Source organism: Blennius ocellaris, assembly GCF_963422515.1.
Source record: "Blennius ocellaris genome assembly, chromosome: 4".
Lineage (NCBI taxonomy): Eukaryota > Metazoa > Chordata > Actinopteri > Blenniiformes > Blenniidae > Blennius > Blennius ocellaris.
In genome coordinates this window covers 13,217,914-13,235,937 of record NC_137653.1, presented here as the reverse complement: position 1 = coordinate 13,235,937, position 18,024 = coordinate 13,217,914, and the positions used below count along the sequence as shown (strand labels likewise).

Genomic DNA, 18,024 nt, shown 5'->3' with positions numbered 1-18,024 from the left:
TGTCCCCGCCTCTCTGATATAGATTGCCTCAGTTGACGTGAACTGAGGACCATTTCATACTGCATCAGCTGAGGTTTTCATCAAGAAGAGATTGATAATTAAAAAAAACAAAAAACATCTACATTGTATTGTGCAGGAATATAATGATAAATGTGCTCACTGTGCCACAAACTGTGTTTTTTCACCCTGCTTCGTCTGAGGTGAGAATGTTAACACCCCGATACATAAAATAAACAACAGCAGCACGTGTTAGTGAAACTGGAGCAAAAAGCAGCACACCTTAAAGGAATAGTTCAGCAGTGCTGAGACTTCAATGTTGAGCTAAATTAACTAGCCCCAAAACATTAAACTACATGTTCATAGACACAAATATTCTGTCAGATATCTCATCTCACTCTCAGAAAGGAAGAAGGTGTCCCCAGTTCCCAAATTGCTGGACTATTCCTTTAACTCATCTTTCCAACTGTGCAGTAACATTTGCTATCACTTTCCTCTGTAGTTGCACATAATAGAAAATATGTAGTTATTTGAATAACTTAGAATGATAATGATAATAATAATAATAATAGACATACAAATCATAAAAGAACTGTCTATCAGTATTTTTAGGAAGGAGATGCCTCAAACTGTGTAGCAATTTTCAGATGGTTTAGGCTAAAACATGGACAGTGAAAGAAGGCAGAAGCTCAAAACTCAACATAAGTACAGGTGTATGAAGACAGCAGCTTTCTAGTTTTTTTTTGCTTTGTTTCCACACATCCTTCCCACAAGGCACAGCCTCTGAGACTTACAACTGATCTTTATGCACCTGGCTTTTCCGTTATTTAAAACAAAAGAGACCGGAATGGATCTACAATCACTGTTTGGCAGGATGTACAGGGCAACAAGGAGCTCAGAAGCAGTTGCAGAGTGGAGATCCATGCGGAATCCAAGCTGTCTGTGGACAATGTTTTCTAAATGGTACAATAGGGTGGGTCTTCAACAACGAATGTGATTCAAAGTAAAACCAGTAACATGACAACACAGATCTAAATCAACAATATAAAACCTGATAAAAACGGATGGTGGTGTTTAGTGCCCACTGGCAGCTTTACTGGTGCCTGATGTCCAATCAATGATGATAAAGCTCAGACTCATTGTCATAAACAGGAAGCCAAGCCCAGCGAAACAGGCAGCCTGGAAGAGAAAGAGAAACGGAGTAAGTGAAGGAGAGATGATTGTGGTGGAAAATAATTATCTGTTGAGTAAGACTTGTGATATGAACTATAAAGATGAACAGCTTGCATACGTTCCCAGAAATAAACATATAGGAATGAGTGTGTGCGCAATCTTTACATTATATACAATATTACAACCACTGACCATCATTTTCTCCCGCAGTCCAACTGAGGATGTTCGTGCTTGTTGCTATGTTTCTCAGAAGGAAACCTTAAATCTAAGGCTTTTTTTCTAAGGACCTCAAAACTGTGGTTCGAGCAGATTTCTGGAGTGGATTTAAAATGTAACTCAAATGAAGAAAAACAGCTACAATGAAAACGAATGGGAGTGCTTCCCTCTTCAGCCACTAGCAAGCAGTGTTGTAATCCAGCATTCAAGCTTTCATATACATGAGCATACTCGCTCTCTCTCTTCATTTCTAAATGGTATATGTTTATAGGCCATAGAAGGCTTCCATAAAAATGCATTTTAACATGTTGACGTATGTTCATTTATCTTCAGAGTATTAAAATGTGGTTTCACAATGAAATTGATCAGTGGAGTAGCTTTGAACCGATTCCCAATGTAGTGACATAACATGTCTGTCTATTGAACATGTAACATTTCTTTGGGAGGGAGACAAGGTTAAAGCGAGTAAAGTAATGATCTTGACTGAGTAAATGATGTAGGTTTAGCATCTAATCCTTATCTGTGAAGCTTTCTATCACAATGTGATTGGACAGAAAAAAAACCCCACTCATGTTGAGAGCTTTGCTGTCATTTAATAGAGTGACAAGCACATTCAGCACAGTAGCAATCAGTGCATGTCTTTAAGGCAAGTGGTCAGTAGGAGGATGAATAGATCATCGACGTGCTCACAATATAGAGACGTCTGTTCTCCGTACAATATAGCAAGAAAGTAATTGATTATCTAAAATATGGTCTTGTTGAGGTTGAAGACTCACAAAAAACTGATTGAAATACAATATGAGCTGAATATAACAAAAAAAATAGATACCACATGTACATGCAATGGCGGAGGTACAATTAATTGTTATGTGATTGAAGAAAATGAGACCATTCTCTAACAAAGAGGTGTTCTCAGTACTGAAAGGGCACTTTTAGCCAAAAGAGGCATCAAACTTTAAGGCAAGTTATCTCTATGTTTATGCAACATATATTCTTACACGAGTGCCTATTGGACATGTGTGAACAGTATTAAATAACCTTAAGCCGAATTTCTCTTTATTTTTCTCATAATTTCATGATGCTCACCAGGATTTTGGGGGGCGAGCGCATTGGCTCTTCTTCTTTGGGTACAATACGTATGTAGAATATTGCAGGGAAGATGAAGATGAGACAGGGGGCAGACGTGGCACCTGGAAAACACAGAAAGAAATACAAATGAATTTGTTACACCATTTCTTCATGCATTTCCACGGTTTTCTACTCTCTTGAAGTCCTCCCTCTTGTTGGACAGCGATTGGTAAAGAATATGTAAATCATTTGAAAATGTCAGGAAATCTTTTTTTTTATTGAACAACCAGAAATATAAATTGATGAGGCATTACTTTAAAATATGTAACCCTCTCATATCTCATTAGCCCTGCGATGAAGTAGCAGGTTTGTCCAAAAACAATGAAGTAGGCCGTCACCTGTGCATTTCTGTTGTTTGGTGCTGTGCAGGTAGCACACATTGAATTATTAGACTTTTTTTCCTTCTTCAAATGGCTGCCTACTGCAACCAAACAATGGATGTAAGAACGGCAGTGAGCCATGGAAATGAGTTTACATTCCAGACCGACAATAAATTACAATTCTGGATGAAGCTCTGCTGCCACTAAAGAAAAGGTTTCCTCAGCGTGTATTTACAAGTAACTGAATAATACCAAAAAATTGAGTTGCAAAACCTACCAATGATCCCAAAGATTCCCAGGATGTTGGGGGCAAAGATGACCAGCAGGTTGATGAAAGTTAGCAGAACAAAGGCAATGGCGATGTGGCGAGGCCAGTAGAAGGTCTTATTGGGAAACATCATCTGCTGGATAGCCCGCCGGACCTGATCCACACCAAAAAGGTTATTCGTTTTGTTTGGCCGCCTTTTCAAACGTCACAGAGTCTTTCGAGTTCGTGATATGTGTGGAGTATAAAGCTGTACTCACAGGAAAGAGCACAATCGGCACAGTGAGAGTGACGGCAGTGAGCACGGCCACACGTACACACAAAATCAGTGTGTCGTACGGATCAATGCGGCTGTAGGTGTGAAGCAGTTCTGCTTCCACTTCACCTGAAGCAGAAACAAACAGCAAGATAGAGCATGTCTGAAGAACAAGATTCACCCCCAAAACTCCCAACAAATGTGTATAGTATAAGTAATACATCTTGCGTGTTATGTGTATTCAAATATGCTGATTTTGATAAAACAACTTTCTTCATTGAAGTTGAAAGAATGTCACAAGAGTATTTTTGGTGGAGATAAAAAAGTAACTTGTGCAAATAGATGAGAAAAAGCCTTTGGAAACTATTGCATTTTTTTTTTTTAAGGTTTACTCCAGTACCACTAGAGGGCAGGGGTGAACCATGATACTGTAGAACAGACCTCAGTGGATGTTGGACGATTGAATATTTCAGAATAAAAAACAAGCAAAGAGGTCCAAAATCTTGCAAAGATATACAGATATACAGACAGACAGACAGACAGACAGACAGACAGACAGACATTATTCTGCAATGGGAGGAGGACCAGGCCTCACCATAGAAAGTTAGGTATCCAAAAAGCGCAGCGAGGAAGTACATGATGTACATAACTGCAATGGAGATGTTGGCCACATGCTGCATCTTTTTCTTGGTGGCACTGAAATCAGAAAATATTGCAATGTGATGTCACGCGCGCACAGACACAAGCACACAAACGCAAAGACCAGGGCATTTTCTGGTACGTCACTGTAATATGCCCATAGAAAAACAATATAGCCCATTAACCTTGAAATACCAATTTTCGCTCCAGGGCTTTTTTTCTTGGAGAAAAATGCAATTATTCCATTACAGACAACTTTTTTCTTAAGAGATACAAGCAACAGCGGGTCAGGGCGGGATGATAAATTCAAACTAACAACATGCCAGAGCATACAAACAGTGCCAACACATTTCAAAATAAAGTGAAAGCTGTGCATGTGACTAGGTTATGATCAGCCAAGCATTAAGCAGACACAATAGCTTTTCTGTTACGAAACAGATTTTGGGTTGGTTTTTTTTTGTCCATCATAAACACGTACTTGCGCAGCTCTGTGTAGATAGGGAGGACCTCAGGGTGGCACACAAAGGCGAACGCCAGGATTGGGATGGTGTAGGCCGTCTGAAAATGAACTCCAACAGGTCACCATAGATACAGCAACGCCATCCCAGACGTCTTACCACCAACCTCGAGCTTTACTGCCCATTACTCCCTCTGACACATTACAGAGAGCTAATTGTTTCCTTGTGATTAAGTTGGGCCTGGCTGGAGACCAGCTTGAGCCTATTCAAAAATGCCTGACTTGTAAGCTGCTAAGCAGCAGGGATTGGTCTTACTAGCCAGGGTAAAGAAAGTGACATATATCTTTAATGGGGGCTAATAAAAAAAAAGCTTGATAGGATTATGAAGAAATAAAGAATTTCACAATGCTATAAAGCAAAATAAGTTCGCAAAGTTCAAGTTTGGCATCAATCTGCTATTCAAGGTCTCTCAAGGCCGTCTCGCTGTGGAGTAACAGTCTATGCTATGTGAAGAATACACATGTACCTAAAGTAATGTCACGCCTTTCCCATTTCACTCATGATTTGACTCTTTGGCGCAAAGAGGACAAACTTGATGATCTCACTGAAGGAAAGCAAATGCCAAAGCAATTGTCACACTTCTCCAGACAGCTCAGGGGGTCATCGTCCATCCCTGAGCCCGACATTAGTCACAGGGGGCTGTCACCAATTAACGGCTTCATAAAGGTCTCGATCCCTGCTTCAATGCAGCTGAGTGCTTCAAGCAAAGTTTCCATGCTTGGATTGTGCAGGGGCACTGGCAACATGCTAAGGATGACTATGACATAAGTGGGTGCTTGTCAGTGACCATGGCAGTGAAGGTGAATTTGCTGATTTGGACTGAGTGACATGCATTAACCTACTTGTGAGTTGAGGTTGGCCATTTTGGGAATACAGGCAGGATCAGGCTCTGCGTCAGGGTCCTTGGCAGTGACATTCATAACGCTGGCAGTGCTGTTAAACGAGAAGTCCTCAAATGGGCAAGGAACATTGAACTTCTTGTAGATGACCTGTACAGTGCAGAGAGGAGAAGCATGAAGCACGAACAAAAGGCTGTGAGACACAGTTAATATACAGCCAGGCAGAAAATATGTCAATGGGAGAGCCAGAGAGAAAGAGAGAGTGCAGCGAGTGGATTAGAGCTTGCACAACCAAAACTAGGTCAGAGAAAGACAGAGAACCAGCACCGCCTGGAACTGCACAAAACAAACATTAGTCCATGGCAATGAGTAGCGAGAGCAGGGAATACTAAAGAGGTGGTGGGAGGGTCTCAGCTCATCGGAATATGCTTGCAGCGATCACACAACAATCAAACAGAAAAATGTAAATATCTTTTTCACATGTGTGTACCAAGATCCAAGGACTTACAGCAGTAAGGAAGAAAACCATGCAGCTCAGTGAGAAGCCACTGGTGTATCCCAGGTATCCTGAAACACAGACACTTTATCAGCAATTATCTTATCTTATATTACAATGTCAGCTTTAGTAAGACTAATATACAAATATTTTAATATACAGAATATCATAGAACATTGTATTATGATGTAATTTTCGTCAACAAGAAAAAGGAACATTCCCGGGAAGAGACATCTTCTTCGTATATAATGAAACTTGTGAGGAAGGGGGAGTATTTCAAACAGCGTATGTAATTTTTAAGGAAGAGTCAAGAGAAAAGGGTTTGAATTCAAAACTTTCATGCATAAAACATTTTATAACTCAATGTCATGATAATGTAATAAACACAAATACCAATTATAAAATAGTTCATCAAACTATATTTGGAATAGGTTCAATAATAAGGTTTACTAAAAAGAATAATATTTTCATGAATTAATACAATTATGCTCTGCAAATAAAAGACAGGACCTTGAATATGAAAGGGAGTACAATCAATCAATTTCTGAATCAAAACCTAAAACTAACACTTTCTAAAGATTAAGAGCCCTAAGTATTTAATATCTAATGGCCACAGACAGAGATAGTAACACAAAGAGACAAGAAAACATGACCAAAAAAAAATACTAAATCAACAAAATGCTTCAGTTCTTGAAAGTCAAACTTGATATGATTGAGAGGTTTGAGGTATCTCAAACCAAACAGATATTTAAACCACTTATTTAAGTATTCCCCTCGTCTACATGTTCTTCAAAGTTTGTGACACACTGAATGTGACTGTTCTGGCTCTGATCACTGGACTGTGACTGCCGCTCGTGGCTCAGATGTTCAATGAGTCTCAGCAGGAGAGAAGCTTCTCAAAAGAGGTCGGCCAACATTCTCATTTCCAAAAAGGTTTTCCCTGTTGACTTTTTAAACGTCACTTTTTTTTCTTTTTCTTTTTTTTGCTGTGTGTTTGCGCTTGTGCACTGCACTCCACCAGCCTGCTGGCACACACAGTGTGTCATGAGAGCAGAAGTTTCTGTTAATAACTGGTGATTTCCTGTAAATCAGGCAGTATTGATGACAATGGGTACATGGTTATATTTAAGCACAGGGGCATAAACAGGGGACAAAAGACACACATAAAAGGAGGTGTGCAAAAAGACAGAAATTTGGGCTATGAACAAAAATCCCATTTCTGCCAGAAAAAAAGAGACAAAAGCTCAGTTCACAAGACAATAATCATTTGGATTGAAGTAGAAATAAACACTTCAATGAATGCTGTACGATTTATCATCTTGGCGACAATTAAATTTGTGAATATTTGAGAATAAACATCTCAAAAAACAGTATCTTTGATCAACATATTTTTAAGGGTATAGGATACGAACAAGGCTGTCATAAATAAATGGGACAGATTGATATTTATATGACAGCCAGTCCTGCAGACCAGCGGGGGGGGGGTTATTATTTAAAAGAAATATAAATATAATTTAATTTCTTTATTCAACAAGCTTACAAAACCCATTTGAAAAAACCCCAAAACAGGATGAAGTCAATCGTGTAGTGACAATGGTGCCAGCATGTCTGAACTTTCTTGATTTTTCCAGTTAATGTAGGCATTTCCTCTGACCTTCCGTCCTTGCCCATTATTTCACACATATTTGTAACATTTTCATACATTAAAATAAAGACACCTTCACTGAGACATGAGTTTGAGGAGATGTAAATAGAAAGACATGATAATATAAACTCACCAAGCTGCTTCATCAGAGCCAGTGGTAATATCACTGCGATAGATACGATGATGACAAGGTAGTTTCCATTCATGTACCATTCCCTGCAGAGAGGCGGAAAGATACAGACAGTGAGAATTAAATGTATTGATTTGGAATTACTTGACTTAAACACTCCACTCAATCTCAATTCTCTTAAGCACTTGTATTATCTCAGGTATTGATTGAGGAGATATGGGGAGGGACTATTTTGAATCCACAAAACCATGTCAAGTTGTTGGGAGTCTGAGATTTGAGGGATTTCTCGAAACCAACTCGGTAGTACGGCAGCAACATTATAACCAGATAATAATACGAACTCGATATTATTTGTAATTACTCTGCAATTGCTTTATCTTTGCATATATTTTAAAACGATAGATGTCAAATGCATTCGTAGTGATTTTAAAATAAAGCTAAAAGGAAGACAAATGTGTTATTTTGGTTCAGTTGGTCGCAATACGACGTTTATATTTGATTGTGAATGTATGCATACACTTTCTGCAATCGAATGAATGATGATTCATATTTATGTTTGATGAGCTGTGGAAAAAAGAGGAAAACAAACGTAACCAACACTTCTGAATAGTTTTTGAGAGTGGTATTGTAATAATGACTGTACACAAGTGTTCGGTACTCTTTAAACCAGTGGTCAAAATTCGTAACTTTTGCCTGATTACATAACTCCAGTCTCAATTTAAAGAAACACAACTTCAATAAAAAGGAAGCGATTAATATCAGCAGTTCAGAAAAGCACATGACAGACAATCTCCAGTGACGCACCGTAGTGTCAAAAGAACAGGAAGAAACCCATGCGAGTTATTTTTAAAATGACACAACAGGGATGATTAATTTCTTGCCTCCTATCAGGTGGGAGACGCAGCAGAGAGGCAACATCTGTTAACGCGTGCACGCACGTGCATGTAAAATCTCTCCTGTTGTCATATTGCTCTGTCGCCATCTGGCTCACGACTGCCATTTATTACTGATACACACAAAATATGATCGAGGAAAGTATTTCGCCAAGCGCATGCCAATTTACAGATATGCAATTACACAATATTACTACGAAAACCACGACGAGCATATACATGCACATAGCACCCTCCACTGTCACCTACTTGCAGGTTTCTGACTGAGCAGCTTTCTCTGTTGCTCATTAGTTGTGTACATGTTGTGGTTTTGATTGTTGTTCATCTCATTGATCTCCTGATGAATTCCCCCAGGTGCTGGTTTGTGTGAGTTGGACAATCATCTGATCTGCTCCTCCTCTCTCACCTGCTCTCAGTTTATCTCATTAGCTCCCCCACATTTGTACAGGTCACCTTTATTTTGCTCCTTTTAGCTTCCCATTATCGAGCAGCTGACCTGCTTTCGCTGTTATCGTGTTGTGACCATATTTATGCTTTTAGATTTGCTCAAGCTATGCTCGTACCCATGGAAAAAAGACACATGCTCAGGTGAAAATTAAACAAAATATTCCAGTATCTTGAAAATGTTATGATCTATTGTGATAATAATTTTTTCAGTCATGCTTTTGAGACATCAATATAATGTTTCTGTATAAAGTGTAAAGCAGCTGCTAATAAAGGTGGAGCAGAACACAGATACAATACAGATGCGCATCCAGGAGACAGGAGAAAACGCCACTGGGTCACTCTGGACTGTCATTTCTAATAAACAATGATTGTTGCCCGTGGCCCACGGCAACAGCCTCGCAACACAAACAAAACAGAGCTGACACTAGAAAACAATGGGAGCATGCCGTCACAGTATATCACCCTTACTGTGACAGTATACAATGCAACATATCAATCCTAGTATTTCTCAATCAATAGTAATAGCAGTTGTTTTCATTTGTCTCTGTACAGATTCTACATGCGCTTGTGTTTAAGTTATAAAATGGGAGGAATGATTCCACAAATGTAAGTTGTTAGTGGATTTTATACCTGCATATATTAATGGATCAACAATTATAATACAGACTAGTTTGTTTTTTTTTGTTTTTTTTAATCATCTGCTTTTCCTCGAACAGAAAAAAAAAAACCCACACAAAAGATGTGAAGAGAAGGCCTAACTGGGGTAAGGGTTGAGGGGATGGATCACTTTGGAAATCCCATCCAAGAAAGTGAGTGTTGTTTGTCTCTGCAGCCACCTGCACTAACCAGTGATATCCCATGGTTTACGTTTTCAGCTGTGGAGTCTCGCTGTGTTTTGATGTGTGTTCCCGGTTGCGGTGCGGCTCGCCTCCTCCGGGGTCACTATCGCAGCTGTTCTCACGCCAGCTGCTCATCACATCCAGCGTGGTGGCAGGCCGACGACTGGCACAGCTTAGCAGCACTCTTGTGTGGAGGCTAAACTCTTTGCACGGGCAGAGCGACTGCATGAGGAGATGAGATGGGATAACGCGGAGCCTTTTCTGTCACAAGATTAGGATTTAATTTTGAGGAAAGTCTAGAAGTGTCACACTGAAATGGATTCTTGTCACATTGACTTTTTCCTGCTAAACAAAATATTAAGTTTGCGGCATTAGTATGCACTATGTCTTGATTTAAACAAACTTGATTAGTATTATTTGTTTTGAACGTACCTTGCGTCGTTTTGTTTTGTGCATTGTATTCATCAAGAAGAAAAACATTTTTGTTTTCATTTTTTGCATGTGACCGGGGCAAAGGGGATATTTACCTACCCTGCTAGACAGGTGAATAACTGCCATTTGTGGGGTTTCTTTCGATAGATTTGGGAAATTATTGTAAGGCATGCATTGAAATAAACATGGAAACAAGGAATATAAATAAATGTCTGCTGAAGTATAAAAAGTATGATATATCCTGAGATTTGTTGTTACTATTGTACCAGTGCCCTGCGACCCCAGATTGCATAAACGCAGCATAGAAGATGGATGGATACGGTCTGGTCGTGGGTCACTCACCCTGCAGGATTGTCCAGCCTCAGAAACGCCTGGATGACCAGAGGAAACTCATACTTGACGATGTAAAGGTAACTGGACATTGCTGTGAAAGGAAGGTATGCAAAAACATCAGTACTAATATTCGATCCAAAGATTTCTTTTTCCCATACCAAAAAGCTAGAAAATACCATAAACACTAAATCTATTTAAAGCCACGAATCAATGAGCGACGTCACCTCCGATGTTCTGCAGCGTGATGGCAATACCTGCCGCCATCTTCCCCGGGGTCCCAAAGGCTCTGTAACCGAGCTGCTCATACGCACGGATACCTGCGCCACAAATAGATAGAAGAGGCAAATTTGTGAATCCATGACGACAGGTTCTTTTACTGTAAAATCACTGTGAATGAGTGGAAATAGTTGGTGTATAGCAGATCAGGGAATCCTAAAGAGTTCACACATTGCGATGGTAGAAAGAGTAATTCAAATGTTTGCTCATGATAACGTGCAGGTTGTCTCATGACATACATACATACCTACAATACCAGATGACTTTAGCAGCAAATGGATGGAATAAGATGAAAGTACTGCTACCACTGTTAGAAGTAACCTGGAATAAAAACACAATTAAACTATTATCACCAAGAGATTTAACTTTTCTACGACAGAAGAAACAACTGTGTGGTTTATACACTGTGTATGGGTGTGTGTTTATATATATATTGGGCTGTTTACGCAGCTGCAGCAAAGCTATACGTTATGTGGATGCCATTATCTACATTGCACTGGAGAACCAGAGTCCCCGTGGCTCCACTGTACACCAGATTGTTACTCCAGCTGAGCCAGAGCGGCGACACTGTCAGCCCCTCTGCCCTCCGCCACACATGTCAACCACACACACCAGATGGACTGTTTAAAAAAAACACACACACACACACACACACACACACAGTCAATGCAATGCTAAGATTGACGGATGAGAAAAATCTTTCAGGAGTGGTAATCTTCTTTCTCTTTGTGCCTTGGCGGTGGAATAACCCACTTCAGTCACAACAAGTCACATCCTCCATTTTCAGCAACAGAGCAATTTCCTCAAGTGGTACTTGCATATTTTCTCTCTCGACATGACTCAGCCATCATCTTTACATAATTTTCCTCCCGCTCGTGCATTTTCCTGTCGGAATTTGCTTCTGTCTTCTCTCCTGAATAATTATTTTCCTATTCTTGATTGCTCGAATGATAATATTATTTTCCAAAAGGATTTTAAACTATGACTTTGATTAAAAATCTGTAACACCCCAAATAAAGAGTAGTAGTACAAGTCACAGTCCAGCAGTCAGAGGTCATCGTAACAAATAGTCGCCATTTAACCTCACATAATAATATAGAGAGAGATTAAGGGCAGTCCTATGTAACAGATGTGCAAATTGTATATTTGTGTTAATGCTTTACCTATTCTTTTCTCCAAATTATGATCATGTCTTACTGGGCTTCCTTCTGGTTGGAAACATTTCATTACAATTTTAGGAATTTACTCGAATTTTACCCCTGGGACGGGGGCCTGGCAAGACAAAGTCTGGTGAATGGGACCCTGATCTACTGACTTTCCCAGTCCACCTCATTCCAACTGTTTTTTTATTTTCTCTTTTGTAGTTGATGTTGGCAACATGAACTTTCTCTCACTCACACACACACACACACACACACACACACACACACACACACACACACACACACACACACACACACACACACACACACACACACACACACACACACACACACACACACACACACAGTGTCTCTCCATTCCTCTCTCTTTTTTTTTTTAAAAAGGCCAGGCAGTCCGTCTTTCACCCTGACCCCAACTCTTGGCCAGTTAACAGTTTTTTGTTTGTTTGTCTGGCTTTTTTTCCGGGACTTTGCGGAAGAATGTTGGGCTGACTTGCGGGCGAAGGTTTCTTCAGTCAAGTGGCAGTGGGAGGACAGATCTGCTGACAGGCAGACGGACTGACACACTTGGGTCACTGTAGTTCTGCTTATGGGTTTTCACCCCACTGCATTCCTGCGCAGACCCCGACCACTGACCTGCCAAGGCCTCTGCACCCACATATGCATGAAAGATCGAACCACATGGGAAACAGAAACCAAGACTTTTCCCAAACATTTACGATTTCTACTTAAACTATCTACATAGGGGCCTTCAACCAGAAACCAACTTCTCGTATTCTGAACGTCTTGGCGACACTGTAGTACAGTGAGGTACATTGACATGTGTATGTATATGTATATTGGGCCTTTTCAACACGTTTAAGATATTTGAAAAGAAAAAAATTTCTATATGCGCTTTGCACTTAAAATATCAGGTTTAGTCACAGAACAATGGAAATATGTATTTAAGCCATTATTTAATTTCATTTCATTTGGGGATAGCAATAACCTGGAATGAAAAAAAAGGTAAAGAGGTTGATATACTTATTTTTCATTCTAATAAAGTTGTTAACTTCGGTCTTTGCATTGAGATTGATTTAAGTAAACAGCTATAAAACTATTTTCCGTTAAGACTTAGGTCATAAGTAACAATCAGCCTGATACGAGAGACAAAGATCCCGATTTTAAGATGAGCATAGAAACTGGGAGCAAACGGTCAAAGGGTTTTATTAAGCTTAATAGATATATTTTGGAATTTCTTTACATCCCTTTTTATTTCTTATTATTCAGTTTTGTTCTGGATCTTTTGTGTGACACTTAGTCTGTTACATAAAATGAAACTTAATAAAAGAAGATTAAAAATCAAATTCTGGTTACAAAACTTATCTTATTTTACCTTATTCATTTCTGAACCCTAAAGGTTTATTCGTATTATACACTTAAGTTTTTTTTTTTTTTTTATTGAATGCACCACAACAATTAAAACATAGTTTGTAAAAATTCAAATTGGAGAACTCATTGCAGTGACCGAATCATCTTGGTTGATTTGAGATTCCCACAGATTATTGACCTGTCCGGCAGGCAGAATGAGAACAATTTACATGATAAAATACTGTGATCTCATATATACGTTTGCCTTCCTCTCAGTGAAGAATTATACATGGCATTGGTGGAAAGATTAAATGTGAACTCTGAGGCGATCAAAGCCAGGGGTTAAACACAAAACCCAGAGAAACGCTTTACTAAATATGAGACTGACCAAGTCAGCTGATTTGTTCTTTAATACATGGAGATCTGCACGCAAAGAATGAAAAATGAAATGAAAAAGCACCCACAATCTGTTGCTTTTTGCTCCTGCATGATTATGTGTGCACATCACAGGCAACCGTGATTCATACAGTTCATCACAGAGTTAAATGCCACGCCTGTCTCGCCAAGTGTCAAAGCCGCCGCTGTTTGACATGCAGCTCTGACGGTAGAAAGCTTGAAAGGGACCACAGTCACACAACTCAGATCAAAATAAGGAGCTTTTTCTGCCACGAGGGAAAATCCTCCAGACATGACTGCCAACTACAAAAGAAGTCAAATAATCTCCTTGAACAACATTTCAGGACGGTCGTAGTTTCTGAATGATGAAAAGAGCCTGACACTTCTCTACAATATCAATTTGAATCTTGAATTGTTTCCTTCAGCGCAATGAGTTGTACACACATCCAAACATTACTTTACAGACCGATGATGTAAAGCGATTGAAAGGCAACTCGGGGGCAGATATCTTAAGAGTGATCTTCTCTTCTTCTGCTTTTCATTCAAAATGTGTTGAATTGGAAGTTTTGTTGCTAAGACTGATCATTTTTATTTTATTTTAAACTTCTCAATGAAATAAAGAATTTAAAATAAAAAAAATCACTATGCTTCTCACAGTGACTCTTCATCACAATTTTTCAGGGATGAGTTAAAGGAGACTTCCATTTTTAAAAAATTGTTTTAATTCACTTCTGAAAAAAACATTTTTATTGTGGCCAGTAACCACTTAATCCCTTGTCTGGATTCCTTTGGAACATACAACAGTCTAAAATATGCTGTCCAGATTTTTCAACAAACTAAAGCTCGCACAGGTTAATAGATTTACCTTGATCTTTCACAAATATCAAGCTTTTAACAAGCCAGTTTCAGTTCCAGCCACCTTAAAGTCTCGCGCCATCAGGAAAAGGTGTCAGAATAGTTCAGAGTAGAAAAGAAGAGGAGTGTAAGCGTTGATGCTGCTGGAGCCATCAGGTGAGATTTCCCTTGAGAAATGCAAGCCTTATGATATTCAAGAGGTGTGCAGTAAGATGCACCTTACAAAAAGCTCATGAAGAATACGGTTAAATGCAGTAAGAAATGCATAATCAGGCTGAAAGTGAGCATGAAAAGCTCTGACAGCTTGTCAGGCCAACATCATGTGATAGCCTAAGCTTTCATGCTTGAGTTTCAGGGAAGAAAACAGGTATATATCATGCCAAAGCGCAGCTATGTCTTCGTCAGATTTTATGTTGCCGTCACAAATCACAGCTATGCCCACTCCTTGGATTTATGTGAGGATAGAATTAAAAGGCAGGAATCTGAAAAAAGAGATTTATGGCAATGTAAACACAATTTAAATACATGGATATGTAAATGTATTTGTGTTTATAATTTACATATCCATGTTAGCCAGCATTCTTGGAAAAAAAAAAATCTGGTATATACTGTTATTTCTTGTTGTATAAAATATATTGTTGAATAAAATAAAAAGACTCAAACAATCAAGGCGTAACTATCACTGAATGGTCAAAATACCTTCTGTGCATGTAAATCAGAATATAAAAAAACAAGCCCTGCTGCTGTCTTTGACATCATTATCCGAACAGACTGGAGATTTCGAAAGGTATAGACGCTCATACATACATCATCATCACCACCCACTGCTTAAACATACTGCGTCAACCACACAGAAAGAAAATGTGGTTATTTTCCGCACCTGTGATTGCAATCGCACTTGTTTATAGCCCAAGTAAACAACTTCCAGGAGGCTATTAATGTAAGTCATTATTTACCAAACAAATGAGCCCTGTTTTATCAGTTCCAGTGTCACAAACAAGATGTACTGCAGTGGTAATAAAAAGCAATTACAAAACAATTAGTTGTTATTTATGCGTGCCACAGACCTCCTCTAGAAATATCTCCTAGAGAGGACAATGAATCAAGACTGTAAGCTGCAATTTAGCTCTAATATTTCTAAACTGTAATCACGAGCTGATATAATGTGTCTGTGGTGTACATGCATGACTTACAAGAAGAGGACGACCCCTGCGTTGGCCATTGCGTATGCCAGTCCGAGAATTCCGCTTCCCATGATTGCATTACCGAGGTTGAAGACAGACATCCCAAAGGAGGTTTTTCCTTCAAACTACAGCAAAAAAATAAACCCATAACAGAGCAGAAAGACAAAGAAGCACATAATGCTGGTGCTTGCCGTTTTACATGAGGATACAGTTGCGCAGTATTTTAACTTACATCTGTGAACCGCGTTGTCTTCTTGTCATCCACGCCTGACAAAAACTCCTGGCTTTCTGGAAGGTTGGCTTCTGCATTTTCAGTTCTGTGAGGGCTAATCATCAGAAACACAATTGTAAAAGTGAAGTAAATGAAGTAAACACATATACAAACACATAAACAAGAATAATACAACGCTAATATATTCTCATAAAACAAATTCAATTCAATTGAACTGTATTTATATAGCACCAAATACAACACAGTCATCTCTCGGTGCTTTTCCCAGAGAAAAGAGAAAAACCCAACAAAGCTATGTTACACATGCCAAATGCAACATATTCTCCCTTCATTATGGTGTGATACATACCTTGCATTCTGGGCACTATTGCCTACAACTTCACTACAAGCAGTGTGGGGAAAGGTCATCCATCAAGCAACGAAAGCACAAAGTGGAAAAACACCCACAGTCATAACATAATAATAATAAGAGGAACAATATTACAGTGAGTAGAGCGTCTATAAATTTCCATCCGCAACGAGGAAAGAAAAGCTTTAATTAAACCATCTATTACTCTTGACAGGAGACACAATGAAGACAGCAAGACATCCCGTGATGAGATAATTAAGCACTGTACTCTCTCTCTCTGTTATTCAGTAACGGATTCTTGTGTTAGAAGCAGGTAAATGTGTTGTTCAAAGGCACTTCATCGGGACCACAATTTGACACACAGCGACTGCTGTTGCTGATTGTGTCTGCAGACCCTGGGCTACGAGGGAGTGACTCCAGCGTTTACGGTGAATATTTTTTTATAGTGATACAATTAATATACCATATTGGCAATGTGGTATTTCAGAAAGAACATATATTTACTGATCTGTGACAATCAATGAAACAAAATTCCTGCTGAACACAATATTTTGTGTCTTATCTCGGTAAGGGTAATTTCTCCTGGTGCTGATGGAGTCGACCTTCTTGATGATCAAGAAACAGGCAAAGGTGAGTCACATATAAATGTAATCTGATGTGATGAATGCGTAAGTAATACTCGCATTAGGTGGGAGGATGAAACTTGGAGTTACAGGTCCTGATGAACCGAACTATAAGAAACCATCTTATTTTTTTTTTCCTTCATTTGAATGCTCACAAACTTCCTCTGTCTAAAATGATTGACTGTATTTAGTACAGTAGTCCAGTAATTTGTATAGTTTATTTCTGTCTTAATTAACTTCTCCCAACAATTTTTCAGACCTACAGACCTCTTGGTTCTGATTGCCTGTTTGATTCTTATTTGACATTGTTCTTTTTGTAGTTGTTTTGTGATTTCTGTCTGCATTCAATTTTGTTATGTTGATTGCCTCTTGTTAAAGTTGACAATGCCAATGGAAAAAGAAATAGCTTCAGGTAAGCTAACCTAGCATTTAGTAGTACTGTAGTCTTTCTATTGTGTAATTGCACTTTGAAGTGACAACAAGAAAACAATCATGCAAAAGCTCTTCTAAATGTTGACAGCTTTTGCAAGAAAAAAAAAATCAACATTACTATATTCTCTGTTCATTTATAAAGCTGCAGATCCAAGCCAGGTGTACAGTCTTGTAGTTTAGTGGTATACTTACTTCTCACCATCTGCTGCGGGGAGTGTTTTGGCCGAAGCAGCGATATCTTCCCCGGAATCATGGCCTTTCCCATTGGGAATAGCATTGGCCTCAGCTGGGCTAGGCTCCGCAGTCTCGGCTGGTTTATCCTCACTCATATCTGCTCTTTAGGGGATGTCAATGTGTCTGTTGCAATGTGTGAATATGTGAGTCTGGTGCTGGATGTTTGACCAGTGAGCTGACGGTGATGTTTTCACTTCCCTCGTGGGATCTGTGGGGGTAAAAGAATGTTGCCAATTAGTGTGACAATTCTTCACTGAAATGAGAGAGCTCATTATCATTATAGACTTTCTTTTTCAAATAATACAAAAGAAATTGTACAAGAATATCCAGTCTTCTCAACTTACTGGCTATCTCATCTTCAGAT

General features: G+C 39.1%; 1 protein-coding gene across 1 annotated transcript; it reads right to left on the bottom strand.

Moving 5' to 3' along the window:
• Positions 1 to 1,071: 1,071 nt before the first annotated feature.
• LOC308129108 (sodium-coupled neutral amino acid transporter 3-like) lies at positions 1,072 to 17,755 on the bottom strand (the record flags this gene model as incomplete). The annotated part of the gene is made up of 16 exons (XM_080494892.1): positions 1,072 to 1,176; positions 2,473 to 2,576; positions 3,112 to 3,256; positions 3,360 to 3,484; positions 3,951 to 4,051; positions 4,473 to 4,552; positions 5,355 to 5,501; positions 5,860 to 5,918; positions 7,626 to 7,708; positions 10,576 to 10,657; positions 10,791 to 10,883; positions 11,090 to 11,163; positions 15,800 to 15,915; positions 16,023 to 16,116; positions 16,372 to 16,404; positions 17,619 to 17,755. The coding sequence occupies 16 exons, from the start codon at positions 17,753 to 17,755 to the stop codon at positions 1,072 to 1,074; spliced, it is 1,578 nt and encodes a 525-aa protein (XP_080351018.1).
• Positions 17,756 to 18,024: the final 269 nt, after the last annotated feature.